The sequence below is a fragment of the Gopherus evgoodei genome, chromosome 5 (genome assembly GCF_007399415.2).
Source record: "Gopherus evgoodei ecotype Sinaloan lineage chromosome 5, rGopEvg1_v1.p, whole genome shotgun sequence".
Classification (NCBI taxonomy): Eukaryota; Metazoa; Chordata; order Testudines; family Testudinidae; genus Gopherus; species Gopherus evgoodei.
In genome coordinates this window covers 119,130,545-119,157,043 of record NC_044326.1, presented here as the reverse complement: position 1 = coordinate 119,157,043, position 26,499 = coordinate 119,130,545, and the positions used below count along the sequence as shown (strand labels likewise).

At 38.7% G+C, this 26,499-nt stretch overlaps 1 protein-coding gene across 4 annotated transcripts in view; it reads left to right on the top strand.

Moving 5' to 3' along the window:
* The window catches only part of BMPR1B (bone morphogenetic protein receptor type 1B), a 372,705-nt gene that overhangs the window by 258,676 nt on the left and 87,530 nt on the right, over positions 1 to 26,499 (top strand). For 3 of the 4 annotated variants that reach the window (XM_030564804.1, XM_030564807.1, XM_030564805.1), the window contains exon 3: positions 7,848 to 8,030. In XM_030564804.1, coding sequence (XP_030420664.1) covers positions 7,958 to 8,030 — 73 coding nt within the window. In that variant the 5' untranslated portion in view covers positions 7,848 to 7,957. Of the gene's footprint in view, positions 1 to 2,406; positions 2,493 to 7,847; positions 8,031 to 26,499 lie in introns of those variants that run through there. The other variant, XM_030564808.1, reaches the window with a different exon arrangement.

Genomic DNA, 26,499 nt, shown 5'->3' with positions numbered 1-26,499 from the left:
TTGGGCTTCAGGGCAATTAAACACCTGCCTCTAGCCCAGGTCAGCTGACTCAGGCTCATGGGGCTCAGACTATGGGGCTTTAAAATTGCAGTGTAGACATTCAGGCTTGGGCTAGAGCCTGAGATCTGGGACCTTCTGAAGGGGGAGGGTCCCTGAGCCCAATGGTCTCCGCAGCAGTTTTTAGCCTTGCAGCCCAAGCCTGAGCCAGTTGACTCAGGCCAGCTGCAGCCATGTCTCAGGTCTTTTAGTCCAGTGTAGATGTACCCTTTCTAGATCTAACCTTTCTAGATTCTCGTGATCCAAATGTCATACAGCTAATGCTTTCAAAAGAATACTTTAATCAAGGCAGAACACTTGGACTGAATTCTTAATCTTTCATTAGCATTGCTACCCTACCATCTCCTGCTTTAAACCTGTATCTGTTGCTGACAGTGGATGTCAGCAGTTAAATTAATGCTGAAAATGGTTTAACTGCAAGTTTACAGAGTACAGGACTATGTACAACTCCATGTCAGACCTATAATTGAACCTTCTTTTGTTTCATGCCTTGCTACAATTGAATAAATTATACCTACTTACAAAATTGTTCTCATGCATGTGATAGGAAGTTCTCTGTATTGTTCATAAGTGAAGATTTCGGAACAAAAAGTGTCCCATTCTCACAAGTTTGGGGTCAAAACAGAGAGAGAGAGAGAGAGAGAGAGAGAGAGAGAGTGTGTGTGTGTGTGTGTGTGTGTGTGTGTGTGTGTGTGTGTGTGTAAGTAAAACTATGATGTTATCTTACTGTGAATGATTAGTTCCGGTAACTCAACTGCATCATGCCATGTACAGCACTAAAGCCCTTAGATGCTATGACATTTATATTTATGACTTTATTATCCTATATCTTATATAAAATATATGTTTGCAGTGTAGTTGTGGCTGTGTTGGTCCCTTGAAGTAGTCTGTTGGAACTCTATCTTGATATCTATTTGCTCCTCATTTACCTTCCTGCTCCTCCTCTAGTTGGAGGCTGTCCTCTTTTTTTCATTCTCTGTCTTCTTTGGAGGCTACTGTGTATCCTTGTACCTGATAGCTACTTCCCTCGGTGCACTTTTTGAAGTGTATACCATAGTGGTCTATTGACTTCTTTTGATGGCTTGCTCTCGCCCCACCCCCCATGGTTCCCTCCTCGTACCATTCTTACTTTGTATAACTGGGAGGTAATGGGATTTAATTAAGAAAAGATTAACCTGGAAAAGGCAGAAAAACCGCCTCATGAGATCTGTCAGGCTGTGGACGAGTCTCCCAAGGGAAGTAGTGGAGGCTGCATAATGCAGGACATCTAAAATAGACTGGAGAAAGCATGGGAAAATATACTGTATGGAACAATCCAACAGTAACTCTAGGGGATAAGTTTCTTCATTTCTAATTTACATTATTTCCAGCCATGCCAGAAAAGCCCATTAGATGTAGGTTATTGTTAAAATGATTTGCAAAGGAAGAGAAAACAATATTGACCCATTATCATAATTAGACTCCACAGTTAACAGTATGTAATGGGCAGAGCAGTTCACATATTCTCATTAAGCTATTATTTCAGGTTGCCTGTGAACTCTGGAAATGAACCGTGCATAGGGGCCAAGAGGCTTAGTTGTTGTTGTTGTTTTTTTTAAGTGAAAGCTTAAATTCTATAGAACTGATTGTGGCCATGATAGAAGTACTGGAATGGCTTTCTGGCCTATTTAGACTCACTTTGAGCCCTGCTGATGTGTGCATTCTATAAATACACGCACATTTCCTTCTGCCATGTGCACCCTATTGCCTACTGTTTGTGTATCGTTGGTTTTAAGCTGAATGTGAGTACTCAAAATGAGGGTTGATAAAACATTTTTGTAGTCCTAGTGCAAATAGAGAATTTGTTGAGTTAGGTGTCAATCTTCCTGCAATAAAAGGTTTTAGTGTTAAAATTGGCTATGATCATGGTACAGTCTTTCCCTGAAGCATGCACTAGTTTTCAGGAAAAGGTTACAAATATGGGATGAAAATCCTAGGTAATGAAAAATATATTCATATATTAAGCAATAATTTAGTTGCTTGTAAACAGCTGGAAATAAGAGGTTTTTTAAGAATCTGGCTCTGCGTTTGTCCCGTCTTCTCTCTCCCCTCCCGCTCAAAAAAAAAATTGTTAAAGACAAGTTGTTGTCAGTGGTGACTGCTGAGAATTTGTCGAAAAGCTCACTTTTAGAAGACAATGGACCCCAAATATACTGTGGCACAGCTTTAAACTTTATTAAGTCTGTCTTGAACTAGCCTTTCCTCTCCTGAGTTAAATGGAAGAAAAGTTTGGCAGCTTCCATGCTGTGAGCTTGATTGATGCCCAGAACATGTGAGGGACTTTTGTGTCCAGCTTGCTCTCCATGAGTGCATAATGTGTGAATACTCAAATAAGGTCAGCCCTTATCACATGTAATCTAGGCCTGAAAGCAGATCATCAGTGACAGTCATACTCTGTAAGTGAGAACACAAATCATCCTCTGCATGCTTTGGACAAGTTATGGGATTTTCTCCCTTCTCCCCTTCTACCTCTTTCTGTACAGGGGGGCAGGGGTGGGGGAAGGAGGGGGAACCTTGGCAGAGCTCTGAAAGCCAAAGGAATACGTGCTCAGAATACTATACCGCTCATTCAAATAAGTAGGGGGATGGGGATTGTTTATTTGTAACAAAGTGATAGTCTTTTCACTGAGTGGCTGAAATGAGCTTCTCTTCTTTGAGTTGCTGATGTCTAATGATGTGGAATGCTGCAAGTTGGGAATGGAGTGGGAAGAAAAGAAACTTGGAGAAACATGTCAAACTCACTTCTATTGTGGGATTTTTTTAAACTCTCCAGATCCCTTCAGAAATTGTTTAATGCTTCATAACTTTTGTTATTTGAATTTTAAAAAATAAAATAAAATAAAAATGTTAAGATTGCTCAGGAGTTAAACACATCATCTGACAAAACAAATTCTGCTCAGTTACCCTTTTTTTTCTTTTTCTTCAAATTATGATGAAAATTCTGTCCACTGCTAGCACCTGTGTAGTTAACTGGCTAGATACCTACACGACACCTGTCACCAGGGCCTCTGAGCTCCACTGCTAATACACTGTAAATAGTTGACGTCTTAAAGTATTTTTCAAGTCTGTTTATGCTGTTCTGGTAGAATTTTAACATAGCAGACGGGGGCCCATTACTTAGGTTGTAAGCTATTTTGGAGCTTGGATCATCTTCTTGTTCTGTGCTTGGACAGAGCCTAGCACAATGGGATCCTGGTCCATGACTGGAGTTTCTAGGGGGTACCTCAATATAAATAATGAAATAAAATTATTTTCAAAAATTCACTGCCAGTCTTTGTCTAAAAGAAACAAAACAACAAGAACCCAAGTTTAATGTAGGGATTGGTTTCTGTCTAGTTATGTGGATGTTGCTTGGTTACTCTAGTTTAGTTCCTTGGTTGTTTTCTTAAGCTGGGAAGGGGAAAAACTGTTTTCCTGTCTCTTTCAGTGAAATGTTGCAACTGTGACACATTTGGTTGGTGGTTTCACTTAGAAAGGAATTTTACTTTATGGGTAAAGAGCTTTTTAAAAATAAGAAAATGTATACATAATAGAATAATTAGCAGTAAAGAAATAAAATCTAGAGTTAGACCATTGATAACATTAACAACTATGGAAACAATGATGTCATTCTCCAAGCTGTGGAAATAATTGAGATTTTTTCCACATTTGTGTTTCTTAAAAAGTTTCTTTCCATTCTTGGATATATAATGACCCCACCCACACAGCATTTTGCAGGGCTTTTTCTTGCTTGTATGTTGTACAATGGGTAAGTGTGTAATGCCAGTTAAATCTCTGGTACTGAATGGAAGATCCATAAACAAGACACGAGAAGTCATTCTTCTGCTTTACTCTGCGCTGGTTAGGCCTCAACTGGAGTATTGTGTCCAGTTCTGGGCACCGCATTTCAAGAAAGATGTGGAGAAATTGGAGAGGGTCCAGAGAAGAGCAAAAAGAATGATTAAAGGTCTTGAGAACATGGACCTATGAAGGAAGGCTGAAGGAATTGAGTTTGTTTAGTTTGGAAAAGAGAAGACTGAGAGGGGACATGATAGCAGTTTTCAGGTATCTAAAAGGGTGTTATCAGGAGGAGGAAGAAAACTTGTTCACCTTAACCTCCAATGATAGAACAAGAAGCAATGGGCTTAAACTGCAGCAAGGGAGATTTAGGTTGGACATTAGGAAAAAGTTCCTAACTGTCAGGGTAGTTAAACACTGGAATAGATTGCCTAGGGAAGCTGTGGAATCTCCATCTCTGGAGATATTTAAGAGTAGGTTAGATAAATGTCTATTAGGGATGGTCTAGACAGTATTTGGTCCTGCCATGAGGGCAGGGGACTGGACTCAATGACCTCTCGAGGTCCCTTCCAGTCCTAGAGTCTTTGAGTCTATGAGTCTATAAACCCTAGAGTCTGTCTATAAATCCTGTAATTATTGTAATTTATTACTGTATTGATTTTGATTTGCACTCTACTACCAAAAGAGCATCCTTGACACTCATTAAAAATATACAATTAAACAAACAGCTTCCTGAACTACTGCTAATAGCCAATATTCTGAAAGAGCAAACATCCAACAGAGACCTCCCCCCATCTGTGTTCCACAGCTCAACTATCATAACTTCCCTCTGTACTGTATGATATTATTCATATTTCACAGATTGGAGCCACTTACCTAGATACTTATGGCCACAGGGTAAGTCAGTAGCAGAGTCAGGAATATAACTCACATGATGGATTCTCTAGCAATGCCTAATTTAGACAGAGAGATCTACTGGCTCCCCACCCTGTGTTTTAGCCACAAAAAGAATCCATCTTTCCCTGATGATAAACTAAAACCTCTATGATTTTTAATTATATCGAAAGGGGATTGCCAAGAGTTGATTAGTGCTTAATGGTGCTTGGAGACATCAGAATTTTGGGGGGTCTCCCAGGCAGGCTTTTCATCATAGCCCTCCACCTCTCTGAACTTCTGTATTTTTCTTATTTCTCCATCTTTGATCTTGTTGCTCAGTCAGGCAGTCCAGCTACCTCGAGCCCATCCCAACAGGTTTCCAGTAGGACTCAGCTGGCCACTGCAACCCCATCTGTGGCTCAGCCTGGCTGTTTCATCTAAGATTGCTTCAACCCTAGCTTGGGAGTCCAAGAATCCTCTCCTAGTGCAGCCCTGGGAGTTGATATCTATACCTGGATGCCAGCATGACTTAAACGTTGATCTTAGGGACATGCTTCCTTTAGTCTGCATGTGGAACTCCTTTTGATGTTAGTGGGGTTGGGGGCAAAATGTGTCCTCCTTGGATTTCTAAAGTATTCAGATTAGCTTGTCCCCGTTTGATAGCTGTCTTTCAAATTCACAGCTATACTTCTAAGACTGACATGGCTGCATTTGGAGCATTTATTGCTAATGACAGTGTAGTCATAGTTCCCATCCTCCATTTCCCTCCTCCCTTCTTGACGTCCTCTTCACTCACAAAAACTTATATCACGGTGACTGTGCTATTAACCAACCTCCCCTCCCCTCCCCTCCCAATACCCATGTTCAACACCCCTCTGCAGCTCCTCAACACTTCTCGCCCAAGAGGTTGATGCAGAACAGCTCGAGTCACTCCCTTTATGAGGTAGTGTACCAGTTGAAATCTTGAACTTGGATCTCCCGTTTCATCCGGGCGCTCACTGTTTTGACTGGACTGTTCTGTAACTTTTGGTAAAGGATTATGGTATGTTCATGAGTGAGTGAGTTTGTTTGTTTGTTTGTAAAAGACACAAGATTAAAAGTCAGTAGTTGATGAACCATTATTCCAAGCTTCACTGGTGCTTTATATGTGAACTCTGGAGAGAAACTTTAAAGATGCCTTTGAAGCAAAACACACACATTAAAAATAAAGTAGGAGATAGATAGGATCATGTTTTTCCCATGAAAAACGATATAAAATGTACAGCAAATCTCAGAACAGACAGTGATGAGGCTGGGAACGTACATGTTTCTTTATTTCTGTACTTTCCAATTCTATATGAAGGAAAATGATGAGAATGGCCAGAATGGCCTGTTAGTGTATTTGGTACAATGTAGTTAGTCACTAAAGAATTAAAAAAAAAATAAAGAAAAAAAAAGTAAATGCAATGCAGTAGAATCTCACTAATTCACGCTGAAGTCTGGGAGGCAGACAGTATTATTACTCGATTTTTTCACTTGGCCAGCAAAGGTCTTTTCTGCTAGCAGTGGGCCAGATTAGTCTTAATCATGCTGAGTAGCATTTATTGCACTGTTGTTTGTTGATTTTTTATTTGTATAGTGGTAGTACTTAGTCACAGATCTGGGTTCCATTTTGCGAGGTGATGTACAAAAATATAACCAAAAGATGGTCCCTTATTTGAAGAGCTGTAATGGATAACTTGAGGAGTTAAGGTTCTATTCAAGTATGAGTGACAGGATCTAGCCCTTCGAGATCAATCGGAAACCTCCCATTGATTTCAATGGGGCAGTATCAGGTCCTAAGGGAACAAAGACTATAAAAAAGCAAGACTAATGCATCATAAGATGTACTTTGCTCATTTATTTAGACAATTATACTGTATTTTAATTATTAATGATAATACATCAATATATGCTAGTAATTGTACAATTCTGTAGTATATTTGTAAATATATATGACCAGTGTGAGCCCTCACTAGAGTATTCAGCTATTAAATCTTTGCTCAGAGATGGTGAGAGACCATCAATTAATTTTGTTCTATGTGGATTAGTGAGGTCCTGTTACATTCCCTTTTCAGGACTTAGTGTTTTTATTGAATTTTATTCAGAAGTGAAGATCGCAAACTTTTAATATTGATACCGTAATATTGTTTGTACATCTGCTTCCTGTTTCCATTTACCAAAAGCAGGCAGCAGATCGTTAGCGGGTGTAATCTGTCAGTTGGAGCTATATCAATTTATTAGTGAAGGATCTGTCTCCAGGACTTCAGTTGTGTATAAATAAATAAACAAACAAATATTTATCTGTATAAAAATGGAGAAAGCAGTAATTTAGAACTCTGACACATAGAGTAGCCTCTAGTAGAATACAAAAAAAGTGTATTGCAACTGTGACCAATGGCACACAGTTGAGAGTTTTAATGAAATCTGTATTCATTTCTAATTCATTAATATACTTACAGTAGTTTCATGTGATTTATATAAATTTAAAGGAGTCCAGTTACATGAGAAATCCACTGACCTTTAAAAAAATCTGTTTATTGCAATTTTCCAATAAATCACTGTTCATGGGGGTGGGGTAATAAAACTTCTTTTTGAATGACACAGTGTGCAGACACAGATATTCTATATTTCTTATCTCTCTTAGCTGTCTTCTGTTATTGCTTCAGAGCAATCCTTATTTCTCCCTTAATATTGGAAATGCATAGGAAAACACTGGTGTGACTTCAAAAACAAAAGCCAAAGGCAGTGCTCAGTTTATAAAACAAACAATTTATAAGTAGTTGACAAGAGGGGTTTGCTTACATCTCGTTGAAAAATGCAATACAAACTTCATATGAATTTTCAGGGCTTTGTTTTTTGTATGTGTAAAGTAAAGAGGGAGTTAGACTCCGGCAGCAGCTTCCAAGTTTACACAAATCCCTGTGTGGGCAGTCAATCCATGCTCCTGTCTCAGGAATCCACTCCAGCTTGGGATCCTTGCTGCCCTTTTGTTGTCCTCCCCACGAGGTGATCAGTTGAGGTCTATGTGGTGACAGAACCAGTTTGTAACAGGCTTGTCTTTCACATTATCCTCTCAGGCTTGCTGGCAGACTTGTCGGAGGATCTGACAGAGGCGAAGCACAGTAAAATAAGAAGCAAAAGAAACAGAAGAACACAGGCAAATCATAATCACTACTCTCCTGCAGCAATGGGTTGGCTGGAAGAATCAAACTGGCAGCTTCACATTTCCTTGATCATGCTACTCTCCATGCACACCAAGGGTAAGAAGAAAAAGTGTTCGGCAATGTAATTATGACAGAGTGGTGAGCTGAAAGATAACAGCTAACTGTTCAATTTTATTATGAAGGGAAAAGTTTAGCATGGAGAATCGCAGCTTAAGAATTTCCAAACCACAGTGCAGTCTGTGAAAGCACAGTATTTTGACTGCCTGTATGGCATATGTAAGTAGTATGTCTGAATTGGAAACAGAATTTCAAAGGGTAGTTACAGAGAGATACAGTCGTTACAGAGTGATACAATAGAAGTTTTTTTATTGAGACTGCAATTGTCTAAATTACTTTCTAATCTGATTTAGACCTGAATTTGCAATTGATGCTCTCAATAGACACAGTTTGTAGAATCAACCAACGTGTTTAGGGATGCAGTACATATCAGCTCCAAGTGATGTTTTCTATTAGAGTTTTGATGCAATATTTGAGAACTGTGTTGCCCAGGCAGAAACAAAGATTTTTTGTAACAAATGCGTTAAATTGAAATAGGTAAAGATTACTAATTATAGTTATATCATTTTATCTTTGAACATTTCATAATGTTAAGAGGTTGTTCCTTAACTTCACTCATTTTAAGGATTTATCAATAAACAAGAATTAGGAAACATATTTTGCTTGTTCAGTAATATGGACTGATAGATTTTATACTTTACTTTTAAAAGGCAAAAATGAAGAATATGGCTAAATATAATAGTGCAGTATTTACCAGTCAGAAAGAGCAATAAGCAGAGGTTGTAATAAGGAAGAATTGTGAATGACTGACAGCAGAGACACAGTAGCATTATACCTTGTCCAGAGTGTGATAAGGGAGCTACATGAAATTCACGTGTTTACAATACCACTGTATGAAAGCAAGTGCAATAATTGAGAACATGTTTTTTAATAGCAGATAAATGTGCTTAAAGTAATTTGCTTTATACGCATACTGTTGTTCCTTATAAATTTTGTGCCATCTTTCAAAGACTTTTTTTTTGAAGTAGTATGCTTTCAGAAAAGATAGCAAATAATTTTATGAAATAGTCTTGGTCCTTTTCCTTTGGTTGATTGTTTTCACCGTGTGGCAGTTAGCTAGCAAGCGGACTATCACATCTAAAAAGAAAAATAAATATTCACAACAAGGAAGGTTTTTCTCTCTCCCCATATATTAGTCATTTCTGTTTATTAAACATTTAAACTTTCTATGACTCACCTACAATCCTTCAGTACTGGACATGTGGTTTGTTTTGGGGGATTTCTTTTTTTTTGCTGCTTTAGGGAATCTTACTCTGACTCCCTAATAGAACATGATACAGTTAAATCTAATAGCCAGAAGAAACAGCAGTAGTACCTTTGTATAGTCAATTTGCTCTCAAAGATTTAATGTGTGGTAGGAAGATAGTATAGGTAGGAGAAAATTAACTTCCTGAGTCTGCTCTGTGCACTGAGCCAAAATAAAACTTTGGATCCCAACACCCAGAACTATGGTGAAGTTCAGCTCAAGATCCCGCCTTCCCTATTGACAACTGTCTTGAAATATGGATCTTAACTTAGTGATTTGGACCTATCTCCAGTTTATATTGGGGAAGCTATTTATGAAGCATAGAAGCCATCTTACTTCTTCAAACTGTGTGTAGTAATTGAGTAAATCTTGCAAAGTTAAGGTGAATCTTCAAAATCCAGTTATGTATCTTGGTTAAAAGTACTGTGTTAAAACTGTTCAGCCTGATATGGAACCTGAGTGAGCTTGTTTCTGATATTTTATTTTTCCTCAATTACTTTTAAAGGTTGGGGATACAAATGCATACTGCCCTTATTCTTTATCTCTGATGAACTCTTGGGAAAAGAAAGGGTTCTTGGGTTACCCAAAAAGTATGAGTTTTGTCCAAAAAAAAAAAAGCATTTGACTTTGCTGAAGCAACCTCTAATAGTTTTTGGATACATGGACCATATTTCAGGGCCAGATCCTTGGCCTTTTTATAAAAGACATACAGAATCTTAATGGTTTGGTAGACCCTCAAGGAAGACGCATATTCTGAGATACAGGCACCTGTAGGGGCATGGACAGATTAATAGAGGAAACTTGCAGTGGATTGGTGAAAGATATGCACACCATTTTTCAGCCATAAGAGTCCGAGTTTGCTTGTCTTATTAGAGCATTTCAAATGGATAAAAATGAATCAAAAAGAAAATAAAAAGCTAGAACTTTTCATTTTATCGACAGCATCATTACAATGGACTTAAATTTCAGCAAGGGTGGTTTAGCTTGGACATGAGAAAATATCTTCCTAACTGTCAGGGTGGTTAAGCACTGGATTAAATTGCCTATGGATGTTGTGGAATCTCCATCATTGGAGATTTTTAAGGCAGGTTATACAAACACCTGTTGTGGATGGTCTAGATAATATTTAATCCTGCCATGAGTGCAGGGGACTGGACTAGTAGACCTCTCGAGGTTCCTTGCAGTCCTATGATTTGATGTGTTGGCAGAAGACCGCCTCATACCATATCACAAACACAACTATTTAGGAATTCATGTGTTACATTTGGAACATTGTCTCCACATCTTGCTAGATAAGAGTCAAATCCTTCTCGACTGGTGATGCCTACACAATGTTTGTAGTGACTAGTAACCAGCAGCATGCTTAGCTTGGGACATCTTGCTGTCTCAGGCCAGGTTGTTTTTTGGAGGACTGTTGGCTGTTACCTTTCCTCTGAGCAAGAGCAGCATGCCCTCAGGTATCTTTATCAGTCAGTGCTCATGCTCATTACAGCAAGTTCACTCACCTACTCAACTTTTAACCATGAACCTATTTAATGATCCAACAAGCCATGCCTCAGTTAGACCTTGGTGCATACTCTCCTTCATATAGCATAGGTGCTGGCACATTCTTGCATATTGTGATGGGCTGGGACCTGTTCTTCTTGTGTGTTGCAATGCCTTCCTCTACTCTTTATTACTTGTACAGTTGTGCAACCAAGGTTTAGACTGTATTGCGGCATCTTTTTATTATTTAAATATTGTACTGTCTGTGCCCAAAATATTCGTACCTGGGTGCCTGTAAGTTAGGCTCCTTAATAGAAATGTAATCACCTGGACAAGTGATCTTATTTTCAACTATGCTTGAGTATCCACATATTCCACATAGTCAATGAGTGCTGTTTTTCCTCTTTGAAAATCAGCTGATTTCTATTTAGATGTCTCAATATGGATTTAAGAGTTTAATTTCAGGCTCCCAGGAGTGAAAATTTGCCCTCTGCCTTTAAATATGGAAGCAGAGACTACTGCAGCAATGAAAAGGGTCTGTTCTGTGGGCTGGGATCTGTCCCCAGATCTTTAATAAATTGAAAAGATGACACGCTAGTTGACAACTGAAGTTGTGAAAAATACAACCTCAGGATTGTTTATGGGGAAATATACTTTAAAGAAGTGTATAGAAGTAGAGCATCTACAATAAAAATTATTCTTTTATTTTATATTGCAGTAGCTCCTGTCTTGCATCAGGGACCTGTTGTGCTTGGCACTATACAATCACAGAACAATCTAAAAGTAGCTCTACATTTCAGATGGATGGGTGATTGCAGCTCTCATAGGCATCACTAGCTTTAATTTACCTGGTGGGCTAACAATATTAGTAAAGACCTGGCTGCATGGATCCTGGCATGGACTGGTAACATGAGTATGTACCCAGGGTTCTGATTCGACTTGCAGAGCCTGTGCAGAAGCCTGTGCTGCCATTTCTTCACTGGCATTTTTAGCTGCGCTAGCTAAATAACACTAGCATGAGAGTATGCTTGTGTGAGCTGCAGCCACACCTCCATTTGCAGCATACACGTAGCCTAAGTCAAAAACAGTTCTGCATCTAGATGGTGCAGAGTTCTTCCCTGTCAGATATTTCCCCGAGGTTTGGTCCAATCTAATTCAAAACATCTCAGGAGATGATACTTTCACACTGCTTCCCTTGGAAGATTATTTGGTACTCTAATAGATGTCAATATTAGGAAGCTACTCTGATTTGGGGCCAAATTTTGCCCACTTTTGCTAATTTCAGAGTCAGTTGTGCCATGAATCTAATAGCAGACTTTGTCCCATTGGGCTTGCTTGCTTGCTTACTTAGTTAGTTACTTAGTTTGCTATAGAGGGACAAAAGGCCATCTTGGATTGGAGGGCAAAGCGGCTCATCAACTCAAATTGCCAAACTTATTTTCTGGAATTTGTACTGTGTGCTACTTACAATTTAAATTTGTCAGAGAAATCTTTCATAGAAATATTTGAGATAACGTTCAAACCTCAGGAGTCTGCTTTGGCAAGAATTTTTCACTTTTCAGAGAGAGGCTTAGAAAATGCATTTGGTGGTTGAAAATTCAAGAATGTAAAATGAGTGCACAGCTGGTCTAATTGGACACCAAGAAGAGAAAATGCTGACTGAGCTGTATGAAGGGAAGTAAAGGGTTGTGCTGTAAAAGGAAAAATGATGATAAGTCTTCTCCTTGAAACATCTTAGTCTTTTAGGAAGAGTGCAGGCCACCCAATAACTCCAACAATGCCCCGCTCATTATTATAGAAAGAAAAATGCTGTGGTAAGAAATAACTGCAGAGCAGACTGAGTTATAAAGATATGTTATGGGCTAAAGAGTCACTTTGTCACAAACCCCACGTACGGGAGGCAATGCATAATTGAAGTGACCCAGGAACAGACCAAAAAGCTGATTGTGACTGAGAAGTTGCAGGCCGCCTTGTGGTTTTCTCCCTGGTCCAGAGGATGATGTACCTTGCATCACTCTGGTACCTGGCACAGTGTACCACACCTTCCCCGCCCCCAGCACTCTGTGGGAGTGGAGCCCAGGTTCTAACCGCTCCCATGCCCGCTTAGGTGGAGTGTGGAGAGAATTGTGGCTCAGCAAAGGCTGTTTTCATCCATGCTGATACCTGTGATGGTGGTAGTCATAAAGGAGTGCCTTACTTCACTGCATGGGCATGCAGGATATACACCACTCTGGTCCTGAATCATTATCTGGAAGCCATGGAGAAATTGGCGGGGGTTGCTTTTAAAAATAAATTAAAGTGAATGTCGTGTTTGTGAAAAGTGTGGGATTAAAGTCCAGGAGACAAGTATGTTGTAGGCACTGGCAGTCCAAGCTTTACCCCTGCATTGCTCCCTGCTGGTAGACGTATCCCTGTGGTCTGAAGGGGACCACCTTTAGGACTGAAAGTTCTCTACTGCATGTTTGTTAATGCAACAGAGATTTTGAGTAAGGAATCAGTTGTTAATTACAATAGCAATCTGGTGAATATATAAACCTGATGCAACAAAATTCCTTGGTATAATTACTTGTCATGCAGTTCACTGCCCGAGGGGTTTAGCAGGGAGTACCATACTTCAGTCTGATCCAAAAAACTCATGTTCACCTGCTAGCCTAGCTGTTGTCTGGCAAAGTTCCAGACCTCCTCCTCCTAAACTGTAATGAGTGCTCATAGCCAGTGTATTTTAAAACTCCCCAGCTGAAAACCCAGAAACTCTTAGTCATGATACACAAGTCAACTTTGTTCAGTAACCTGAAAGCTGACGGATGAATCAAGGAACATGAGGATAATTGGTCCCTAGAATATATTGCTTTAGAAGTAGATATGCAGTATATTTATATGACATGCATTTAAAGTAATAATTTTAAAGTGTAAAATGATCCTGGTTACCATATGGCAAAATATACTGGAAGTTTCAACAGTTAAGGCTGACACAGCTGTTAAATACATAAGCATGGTTGTGTGTTTAAGAGTTTTATACTACAGCTATTATGTGGCATTCCCAGCTATTAATCTCCAGCTATTAATCGGCAGTAAAAGCAACTTGTGGTGAGCATCACAGATGCTCGAAATCTGATCTCCACTGCACTTCACCTAGGAGGGAAAGGGCAAAATTTTTGCATCTCAACTCTTTCTTTTTTGCTTTCTTCATTATATTAAATATAGGTGTTATCCTGAAAACAGTTCACTGCAGATGATACAAAGGCATACATGTGGGATTTTTTTTTTTCATTTTTACAATGAAAATATTCACATTATTTGAACTTGCAAATTTTGATATTAAGACTAAATAATTTGATATACCTAGTATGAAATACATTAATTAAGCTGATGAATGTAATGCCTATTATTTGGTGCTCATTTCTAACCACAGTATTTGGATATTCTATTGTAAGACCTTTTTTATTGTGTTTTTATTTTGAAGCTGCTTATCAAGAGCATCCTGTCTTTGGGGAAAGAAACCAAATGAGTTTGCTTGCTGGCTTCTTCAGTGTTGCATACTACAAAGCATCATTTTGATTGCTGTGTGGCATATTAGTAGGACTGTGGAGCTAGTTTGATATCATGAGAATAGCCCTGATGATGTATCAGCAATTTATTGCACTGTTTCCTCAACCACAAAATGTTAATGCAAATAGAATGGAAAATGTGCAGTATGAATGCATATTAGTCTTCCTGTACTGGATCCTGACACCCTATTGGTGTTGCAGAATAAATGCATCCTGTTCTTACTACATAAACATTACATCAAAAGAGAATTAAACAATTTGTACCTTTCTTGTGAAACAGATTGGGAAAATACAGAGTATGTTGCCTGCTGTTTCTTGATATAAATATTTGACGTCTTTGGGGAGAGAACTGTGTATTTGTTCCATTGGCCAGGTTGACCTAATGACCAGATACACAGTAAAATCAATGGAAGGAGTTTTCACAGTACACATGTTGTTACAATTTCAGTGGGAAAGGTTTGATTTTTATGTATTTCTAGTTCACTGTGGTCAGGGGCCTGTTAATTTTTGTGTGAAAAGTACTGGATTGACAACTCTGGAAACTGCGACCCTCTTTTAATCCACAAAATAGGTATAATATTAGCAGTGTCAGTGCACATTTACCCACACTGCCCGCTTAGTGTGCCTTTAAATATAAAGGACCACTTAGAAGTGAGTTCTGTGTACATTCCCCCTTTCAATCCTTGGTTTTTGCTTAATTTCATATCTTATTTCTTTTATTAATAAAACTGCACCCATTGTCCATTCTCTAAGCACCTGGACATTTATACCAAGCAAATTTCTTAGAATAACAGATTGCTAAATAGCCACAAAAATTAACTCCACACAGATAACATCAGCTGATATTATGCTTGGGGAGTTAATCTTTGTGGATATTTAATTCAGTTAAGCCAGAACTCAAGCACATACTGTGTATCTGAGTGAAGAACTAACCAGCTACAACGAAGGTCAACAATTCTGAGCTGTTAGTCCAATAGTAGGGGAAGTGAATTGCATCGCTGAAGACCTTCTAGCAAGAATGCCCGAAAGAGTTCGAATCTGGGCCATTAATTGATGAGCTGTTGTTCATCTTTACTGACAACACTTAGCATAGGTAGAGAGGGTGTGCTGAGATAGGCAGGACTTAGACCGTGTAGAACTGCCAGTTGTTTTGTTGGCCTTTGATGTGAACATATTCTATTGGGAAATTGACTGATGCCACCATGGTCATCTCAAATAGGCCATCATTAAGCAATTGGGTAGTAAATTACTGATCTTGAAAAGGTGCTCTAAAGTTAAAAAGGTCTATATGCAATTATCAATCCTCTAAGCCACTTAGTCCCAGATTTTATTTAAATTAATGTTATATTTTTGTCATTGTACCCATTCCCAAAATTCTCTTTTAGTTTCATGGGTATTTTTAGGAAGTCGCTTAATGAAAATTGTATGACATTTGAAGAAGAGAGCATCTGAAAGTCAAGTGTATGAATTTTGAGCAGATTAGCTGCTTAACTAATGATGTTCCCTTAAATGTACAGTAGTTCATTTTTTTCATTTCATAGATACTGGATATCAAATGTACAGTATCACAGCATGAGTAATACCTTACGTGATTTTGACTGTGTGCCAGTCTCCAAAAATGCTAAATTTTTGTGCAAAAAAAAGGGGTGGGGAGGAGGAGTAATGGATAAAATTTCCTTTATGCATGTAGTTTAGAAATCCTTGATATACTAGAATTAGTTGTTCCTGGAATGCATGGTTTGAATAAAAGCTAAGCAGCTTGCATGAAACATAAGCATTTCAGAGACTCATGTGAATACTAGTGCTATAACCTAACCTGTTTGGGTGAAAAATGTGGTTTCCTGTTGTCATTCGAAAAAGTGTTTCTCAGGCTTACTGATATGCATCCTACAAATTTAATTTTCATAAATATTTCATCTCTTTCTTATGCTCAATTTAACCTATCAAAGCCACACAGTGTAGGGGACATCTGGTATTCTGCTTAAACCCAGACTTCAGCTGGGTTTCATTTGCAAGGGATTTCTAGCAAATTTGTATTTCTTGCCAACAGCAGAATTGTAGTTGGTTGGTTTGGTAGCTTTGCAGTAGTATTGGAAGGTGCAGCATAAAAGGCTTAAGTTCAGGAACAAGTATCTCAGTCTCTCTCTCTTACTGGGTTGATGAAATTCAGGCTTGTAATGGAGAATGTTGTACTGTGCCTGGGCAATATGGGCAGTACATAGCTGCTTTTTGGGCTCTCCTCCTGACAAGTAAAAGCAGCAGTAATGTTGGTCCAATATCATAATGGCTGTCTGTGGGGCTCATAGAAGAAAATGGTGTATAGTGAATTAAACTGTGAGGAATTTTTAGTAACTCATTTGGACTAGCCTTCGCCTGGACCGTAACCAGAAAGGGAGATGTGTGCAATGCCTCGTTCACCTTTCATGTTAGCTAACTTTGTGCAGAAGTGGCCATGATTTAACAAAACCTACATTTTCCGAAATGCATTAACAATCTGATTCTATTTTCTATGCAATATTAAAAAATGAAGCTACTTCTGTATTATAATTAAATACATTATCTAAAGAAATAAAGATACTGGGTGTAATCAGGTGTAGATCCCACCGTGCTCTGAGCAGAATATGCACAAACTATATATAGTCCAAAATTACCCCTTTTCTGGGTTTGGCTTTATTGGAAATTAAAGTAAAAAGGAAAAATAAACATAACCTTAAATTTCTCCCCAGTTTTGGCTTCTGCTTGATTTCTTCATCGTTCTCTCTGCTCAGGTGGATACTCCTACCCTCCCTATAACATGGTTTAAGTTAACAACTACCTGCTAATATGACCCAGCAGTAGTTACACAGCATCATCATACAGAGTAGCACCATCTGGCATCAGATTGACTCAACAGGGTGCTCCTAAGGTCACAGAGTTTGCTATTTTGCTAGACTGAATTAACCCCATATCCCGGGATACAGAGATTTTTTTTTAGCATTTCCCCTGGTTTTGTCCACCATAGTGTAAGTTAGCTGCTGGACGCTGAACCCAAATACTTCTGCATTTTGGTTTTAAGTCAGAATGCACATTGTTTATATCAGTATCATATTATACTACTGTTTCCTGTGTGATTAGGTGAGAGATGAAATCTCAGTATTATTTAACAAATTACCTTCTTCCCCTTTTTAAAAAAATTGTCAATAAAGCAGATTTTGACGTACATTGAATGGTTAAGTCCACCCATTGAAAATTACCCATTTGAAATATTCAAGGACTCAGAAATGTAGCAAAAGTATTGCCCTACTTTTAAAATGTTCATTAATGACATTAATTTTTGAATGAGTTTTTGTTTCAAGGTGGGTCAGCGTTTTCTCCAGAGTCAACTTTCAAAGCAGTTGACTGGAATCTCTGTATATTTGCAAGTTCTGCTATTTGTTAAATGGATGTTCTTCGTGTTTGTTTGAGAATTCAATCCTAAATAGCCACATAAATAGTATTTGCATTATTTCTATGTCCTTGGTTGCTTATTGTTTCATATTTATATTACCAAATGTATGCACCGAGAAGCAGCACTTGCTGTAAAAATTAGGGGGTAGGGAGGGAACAGTCTGCAGTAGTTCCTATAGGGCTTTTTCATTTTGTTGCTTATTCTAGCTGTTCTAATATATCAGAAGGTGTTAACATTTCTTGTGGTCAAAAGGTAGGAGGGAGTACAAAAAGGCAGCCATCACCTTCATATCAGTTTTCTCCCGCAAATGAGAATAATGCAGTCGTGGCAGCTACCATCTTGCCCAGCACAACATGGGTGGAACTGGGGACCTTCAGAGTGAAAAGCATGAACTATTGCAGCTTAATCTAAAAAGGCAAGGCTCTGTAGCTGAGGGGCTGTAACAAATCATTATCTTCTGCAGATCGCACAGAGGGGAATCTATAACCAGCCAGTTTATAGTGTTTCCAGTTTTCACAATATTTTGTTTTTCATAAATCCTGGAGTTCTATCGTTACCTGAGAACCACATCTTTCATTTAAAAAAAAAAGTGTTCTGCTCTAATGATGAGAAATGCTTGAAAATGTGAACCAAGTGTTCTTTGAAGGACCCAAAACTAGAAGTCAATCCCTCCCCCTACTTGGCAATATATATTTTCTACAATTGCATGATTTTCTGGTCCACTCTGAGGGGATGGGGAACAGAATGGATTCATGATTTTTGAACACTGGGGCTTAGCAATGTTGATAATGTTTTACTGTTAATTAAAGAATAAAAATGGTTCACACTTCATTCAGCTGTATCTATCCCTCGGTAATGCTTAACGTTTTAGGGTGGAATTTTCAAATGACTTCAGTAGTGTGAATGCATGGAGTGACAATGAGACTTCTGCATCTAGTCATTCTGTCTCTTTTGAAAACTCTCCCCTCACAGACAAATCCCTCGTTGGGAGGGGGGGTTAAATGGAATGAAAGTATAAAAGTTTAGTTTTATGCAATTGAACACCAGGAGGGTGGACTTAATGACCTTACACTGTAGATCTTTTCTATTTCTGATTTTGCATTCTTTGTCTAGGTGATTTTTATATATGTTTTGAAGGTCAGTGATGCATTTGGATTGGTCAGAGGGTATAATATCTTTTAATTTATAATACATTTGGGGAAAATTAGAGATACTATCACATCCAATTGGGCCTAAATGCTAGATTTTGTAAATTTAATAATCCTAAAACAATCCCAAATCATTGAAACATTTTATGACTTGAGGGAGGCGAGAATTCCAATGGGAACATGTTTCTTAAAAAAAAAAGTGAAAGAACACCCCATACATTTCCTACCAATTCATGAACATAGGCATACAGGCATGTGTAATTGACTGGAAGCTGGCTATAAACAAAAGTTGAAAGTGAGTAGTCTATTTTTATTGGTCTAGAGTTGAGAAATGTAAAGATAAACAAACAACATAAATAGTGAAGAGTAAATTATAACAGTGAAAATATTTTTGTTAGAATCATAGAATATCAGGTTTGGAAGAGACCCCAGGAGGTCATCCAGTCCAACCTCCTGCTCAAAGCAGGACCAATTCCCAACTAAATAATCCCAGCCAGGGCTTTGTCAAGACTGACCTTAAAAACCTCTAAGGAAGGAGATTCCACCACCTCCCTAGGTAACCAATTCCAGTACTTCACCAACCCTCCTAATGAAAAAGTTTTTCCTAATATCCAACCTAAACCTCCCCCACTGCAACTTGAGACCATGGCTCCTTGTTCTGTCATCAGGTACCACTGAGAACAGTCTAGATCCATCCTCTTTGGAACCCCCTTTCAGATAGTTAAAAGCAGCTGTCAAATCACCCCTCATTCTTCTCTTCTGCAGACTAAACAATCCCAGTTCCCTCAACCTCTCCTCATTAGTCATGTGCTCTAGACCCCTAATCATTTTTGTTGCCCTTTGCTGGACTCTTTCCAATTTTTCCACATCCTTCTTGTAGTGTAGGGCCCAAAACTGGACACAGTACTCCAGTTGAGGCCTCACCAATGTCGAATAGAAGAGAATGATCACGTCTCTCGATCTGCTGAAAATGCCCTTACTTATACAGCCCAAAATGCCGTTAGCCTTCTTGGCAACAAGGGCCCACTGTTGACTCATATCCAGCTTCTCGTCCACTGTAACCCCTAGGTCCTTTTCTGCAGAACTGCTTCCTAGCCATTCGGTCCCTAGTCTGTAACAGATTGGGATTCTTCCGTCCTAAATGCAGGACTCTGCACTTGTCCTTGTTGAACCTCCTCAGGTTTCTTTTGGCCCAGTCCTCTAATTTGTCTAGGTCCCTCTGTATCCTATCCCTACCCTCCAGGGTATCTACCACTCTTCCCAGTTTAGTGTCATCTGCAAACTTGCTGAGTGCAGTCCACGCCATCCTCCAGATCATTAATGAAGATATTGAACAAAACCGGCCCCAGGACTGACCCTTGGGGCACTCCACTTGAAACGTGCTGCCAACTAGACATGGAGCCATTGATCACTACCCGTTAAGCCCGACAATCTAGCCAGATTTCTATCCACCTTATAGTCCATTCATCCAGCCCATACTTCTTTAACTTGCTGGCAAGAATACTGTGGGAGACCGTATCAAAAGCTTTGCCAAAGTCAAGAAATAACACATCCACTACTTTCCTCTCATCCACAGACCCAGTTATCTCCTCATAGAAGGCAATTAGGTTAGTCAGGCATGACTTGCCCTTGGTGAATCCATGCTGACTGTTCCTGATCACTTTCCTCTTCTCTAAGTGCTTCAGAATTGATTCCTAGAATTGATGTTCTATGATTCTATGTTAATATTGTAAAGTCTTGTTTGTGACCTATGTCAGGAATGGGCTTGTCTACAACATAATTATACCAATGTGTTTCTGCCATTCAGTTTTTCCATGTAGGCAAACCCTTAGTACATGATTTTCAAAAGCACTCAGGATTGTCTATCACTGATCCTATTGAATCCAATGGTAATACTCCCATTGCTTCAGGGGGATAAAGTTAGGCCAATGCTGTGTGCTTTTGAAAATCCCATCATTAGTTTTTAAACATATAGGGCCATAACCTTGTTGATATAAATCGATATACCTCTCTGAATTCAATAGAACTGCATTAAATTCCACCAGCTGAGGATCTGGCCCCTGATTTTTAACTTGATGGTGCCATTTTAGGTTTTAAAATATGGTTTTGTGGCTTTTTCATGGATTACTCAAAAAGCTCCCTTAGAAAACAAAAAAGCTAGACTGTTCTTTGCTGTGTAGCTGTGTACTGCATTTGTATTTGCTTAAATGTTCTGTATAGATAACCAAGTATCACCACCAGAGATCAACAAACTAAAACCCATCAATAATAAAACACAGTGCCACAGGGTTGTGGTAACTTATAAAGTGCACAGCCAATGTCTTTGAATAATTCTGTTTTAATTAATTCTCTTTACAGCCCTAAACAGGTTGCTAGTTAAAGTACTTTACTTGAATCTTGTACAAATACTGAACCATTATTCTACTAGCAAGAACACAGTTAAAATGAAGTAAAATACCATGTAGTTCCTTTTGTGCCAAAAATAACTCTGCTTATTATTTTAGATACTATAGGGACGACGACAGGCACTGTTGGTGGGTATGGGAAAGACAAAATACTGTTGCTACAACAAATTTGTTTAAATTGAGAAGTAACCTTTTTTCCCACAAATATTATAAGAATGAAAGTGATTAATTTGTAAATTCTCTCAACTATTTAGAGTGCAAGCAAGGAATGTCATCTGCAGCTCTAAAACCCTGAACAGCAGAATTTGCTGAGAAGGAGCCCTGGCACCTTTATATTTTATTTCTTAATGCTAAAAGTACACTCTAAGTTGTACCTTTTCTTTATAGAGTGCCAACAGATATTTCATATGTTTTATCCATTTATTTTGGTAAATTGTATTTGGATCCCACAGATTTAGACAGGTGGGTTTCAGAGCAGCATCGTGCACTTGCTGTAGGCATGTTTATGAACATTTGGCAAGTGGCTTTAGTGAGTAGATTACCGTAGATGGTGTACAGTTTTCACTGCCTCTCCAAACTATACATTACTTCTAATAGGAGAGAAAGTCCCAGCTTTGGATTTGAACAGCTGTGGGAGTGCATTCTCTCTGATTCTGTGGTGTAGCTTTAAGTCTTGTGTTTGATACTTCATGGTTTTAGGAGCTAATTAAAGATGTAGTATGAATGCTTTATAGCAATTTGTCATTATGAAGCTGTTAGCTAAAGTGACAAGTTTTTTTTTTCTTATTGTATATCAGGCTTAAAATTTTTTATGCTCCTGTAGTTTTAAGTGTGTTATTGCTTTTGGTATATGAGACAGCATTAAAAAAAGAGATAAAAAGTGGGGAAAGGAAATGTCATGCCTGTAAGTGCAGCCATTTTCAATCAAGAATCAAATGTTGTAAGTCAGCCAATGCTAACGCTTTTCAAATTTTACTTGCCTGTTTATTGTTGCCCTTCTCTGTATTAATAGAGAACGGCCTTTATCCATGGAAATAAATCTTCGTACTGCCTCACTTCCTGAATGCATGAATTTCTGCTCTAGCTCCTCTAGTGACCTTGGAAGGATGCTCTTGTGGTTAAGTCATTAGAGTGGGAGTTGGGGCCCTAGGTTCAATCCGCAGCTCTGCCACCGACTTCCTGCATTTCTTTATGAAAGTCTGTCTCTCTGTGCTTCAGGTTCCCATTTAGAACATGGAGATAAGACATCCTGACCTCATAGGATTATTGTGAGATTAACTAACTGTGTGGCACTCACATACTATAGTGACAAGGGCTATATCTAAATAAATAGCCCAGTTACTGGGCTGTTCTTTTCCACATCTCTCATTAAGCTAATTGGACCAACCTGCTTGTTAGGGTATTTTGCAACTCGGTGGCAGCCCATTGAGGGCAGACTTCAGTCTCTTTCTACCAGCTTGTTTCCTATTAGATGCTCGTTTCTCTCTTCTTGCAAGGTCAATATGGCAGCTCACTCTAAAATCAAATCAGTCTCTCCCTAGGGACTATGGGAGGTGTTGTTCCCCATTCTGCCACCATGAGTCCCTCCCACCCATGCCTAGCTATGAACTGACCCACATTTGGAAGATGAGGACAACAGCCTTCTGGTTGCCATCTGAAGAGCAGTGAGAGAGATACGGAAGAGAAAAGTGTCTACAATAACATAAATCATCCAGACTAGATTTATAGGCCAGAGAGAATAATCACAATAATCTAGGCTGAACCTCCTTCGTAAGATAGGCCATAGAATTTCACCAAGTGATTCCTGTATCAAGCCCAATATCTTGTAGTGGAATAGAGCATATCTTTTAGAAAGACAATTTAAACACTAGAGTGATAGAGAATCTGCCACAGCCCTAGGTAAGCTGAATTCTAAGTAACTATTTAGTAGTACATGCACACAAACTATGTTAAAAGAACACGATTCAGGACAAAAAGTCAAACACTCAAAAGTTAGGAAATATGTATGCAACCTTAATTCGCCCCCCTTATGTGTATGCATTATGATGGAGTCTTACATGATCCCAGATTATTTTTTCATGTTACTCTTGCCTCATTCAGTGCACAAAATGGATGGTATTCACTTAGTGAGCAGTTGTTCAATATTTTGTTTCCCCCTTGTTGTTCAGTATGTGGCCCTTCACCTTATTTTCTCCCCACTTTTCAAACCGTGCTCTGAAGACAGAATAGTTAATTTCCTCAGGGGTGTTTCTATGGCACTGTAATACCTGAGTGCGTCATAAACATTAATTGATCTTCACCACATCCCTGTGAGGTGAGGAGGTGGTATTATACCCATTTTTCAGAGGCACAGAGAGATAAAAGTAAAAAGTATTGACTATTTTTGGGTGCCTACTTTGAGGCACCCTAGGACCTGATTTTTTAGAGTACTTCGTATTATAAAGTTCTTAATAATATTCAGAGCACAGCTCCCAAGACTTCAGTTGCAGCTGTGAGCACTCAAAACTCCTACAAATCAGTGTGTGCTGTCTGGGCATAAAGAAATTGAGCGACACGCAATTAGTGACCACCTGTGAAAAGTTTATATAATTTTACTAGAATCACACATGAACTCTGAGGCAGAGGTAAGGGTAGAATCCAGTTCTCCAGGGTCGTATAAAGCTGCCTTAACCATGAGACCCTCCCTTCTTTTCCTGTATTCCCCTGCCTCATTCACTACACGCTTTCCTTCTCTCGCAACAAATGAGGCAGGTAACCTCCTTTACTACAACACCCTGATTCATCCTGACAGCAGGTCCATCCTGTGCACTGAATGAGGCAGGGGACTTGTGGAAAAATAATTTGTGATCATGTAATTGAAGACTGTATTATAATGCATACACACAAATGGACCAAATTATAGATGAATGGGTAATTTTTTAAAGAAATGGTTGCCAGAATATTTTAACATGGACAAAACAACATACTAGCCCTGCCTAAAATACTTAAAGTGTATTTAATAGCAGTATACTTAGAACTGATGGCTTATCTTAAATAAATTAATTAATTAAGAAATCTCCCTTTGTCATGTACCTTGAAAAATCTGTTAGCATCTGCTGAGTGTCAGTACAGTAGTAGTAATTTGAGCTACATAGAAATGTGTGTACTGCACAGCTAAGATTTGAGTTTGGCCCTAAATGAATAATGCCAGGTTTTTGCAGAGGTTCAAAATAAACCTCAGAACACTACATGAAAATGATTTGTGATGTGTAAACTCCAGTGTGTGGTAAAGGGCCCAGTCTTCCAAGGTGCGGAGTGCTTTCAAACTCCTATTTATGTCAGTGAGAGTTGAGGATGCTGAATATCTCATATGGTCAGGCTGTCAGTTGAATGTTTTTTTCTATGCCTATAAGACCTCAGTAATGACTCTCATTTGTTTTATTAGAGATTTCTGACTTTGATGTATGTTGTAGAACAGAAACAAAGCTATTTTTTTGGTGTCAGGGAGAATGGGAAATCAGGATTAAACACATCTCCTATCTGTACAATGTTTTTAACTGTGCTAGATAAGGGAAAATCTCCGTCTGCTGTTCCCTACCCTCTTGTCTCTGATTCTGTGAAAGGAATTTGGAGTTAAGCAAAACATGGTCTCTTCCTGTCAGCAGCCAGGGGAATGTGGATTAGACTCTCTAAACAAAGCCCAGGACTGTTGTCAGATCTCTTTCTCCAGAAAGATTCCAAAAACAGCATAATCATAATGCAGGTTTTAGGCTAAGTGTTCCGACAAAACACCTGTGTGTTTTTCCCAAAGTGTAAGGTTGAATTGCAGTGTCCTTCCTGTCAGACCTTCCAACAGATTACCAGGAGCTTACTGTTTGGAATTGTCACTGAAAACCCTTTAGAGACATGCCAAAAAGAAATGCAAGACATTTCTGCAAAGCTCAAAACACATGGCTTCTGATTCCTTGAACTCTCTCAGGCAAAAAAATAAAAAAAAATAAAAATTTTTTTTTTGCTTATTTAGATTTACTTCACCTGAGTGTAACATCTTTGTAACTGGTAATGAAGGAATATCAGTTACTTAACTCTATGTGACTTGACTCTATTCCCATTCCTACTCCCCACCCCACCCAACTCATCTTGCGCAGACTTATGTTTTCCTGCACACAGCTTGACCACTGTTGGGTGTGACAGCATAAAATAGTACTTCAAAGAAAGTAACCTCCACCTTCACCCCCAAATAATCAACAATTCAATTCAGTACATAGCATAGGAGGTTACTCTACTAGTATAAAGACAGCCAAAAATGTATAAATATAAAAGAAGCAATGAAAATTAGAGCAGTGGTTCTCAACCAGAGGTACATGTACCCCTGGGAGTACATAGAGGTCTTCCAGGGAGTACATCAACTCATCTAGATATTTGCCTAGTTTTACAACAGGCAACATGAAAAGCACCAGTGAAGTCAGTAGAAACTAAAATTTCACACTGACAATGACTTGTTTATACTGCTCTATGTACTATACACTGAAATGTAAGTACAATGTTTATATTCCAATTGATTTTATAATTTTATGGTAAAAATGAGAAAGTAAGCCATTTTTCAGTTTTCTGTTTTTTGCCAGATTTTATAAGCAAGTCGTTTTTAAGTTAGTTAAAACTTGAGGATGTGCAAGACAACTCAGTAGTCTGCAAAGATTGAGAGCCACTGAATTAAAGTACACAGCTATAACAGCCAAGGGTGGCAATCCAATATGAGGCACTCAGTTAGCACTCACAAGTACATTTATTAGGTAAAAAAAAATGTTGTAAATTCCATTATTTGCCATCATTTTACTTTTATTCGTTTTACTTCTTGGGTGAATACCATCTGCTCCTGGTGAGATATTACTGTTTATTTATCACTTTGTCCCCAAATCTCCTCTGTTGACACCTCAATCTGGGACCATTTCTCGGATTTGTCACTTAAAAAGAAAGGCTCAGATGTGGGAATCTCCCTCAGGTCCTCTGCAGTGACCAATACAAAGAATTCATTTGGCTTATCTGCAATAGCCCTGTCGTCTTAGGGTGCTCCTTTCGTTCCTTTGTCACCTTACTTTAAAAACTCCTCTACAACCTTTTAAATTTTAGATGTCAGCAATCTGGTTCTGTTTTGGTTTAGGTGGAGCCCATCCTTCCCATAGAGGCTCCTCATTTCCCAAACGTTTTCC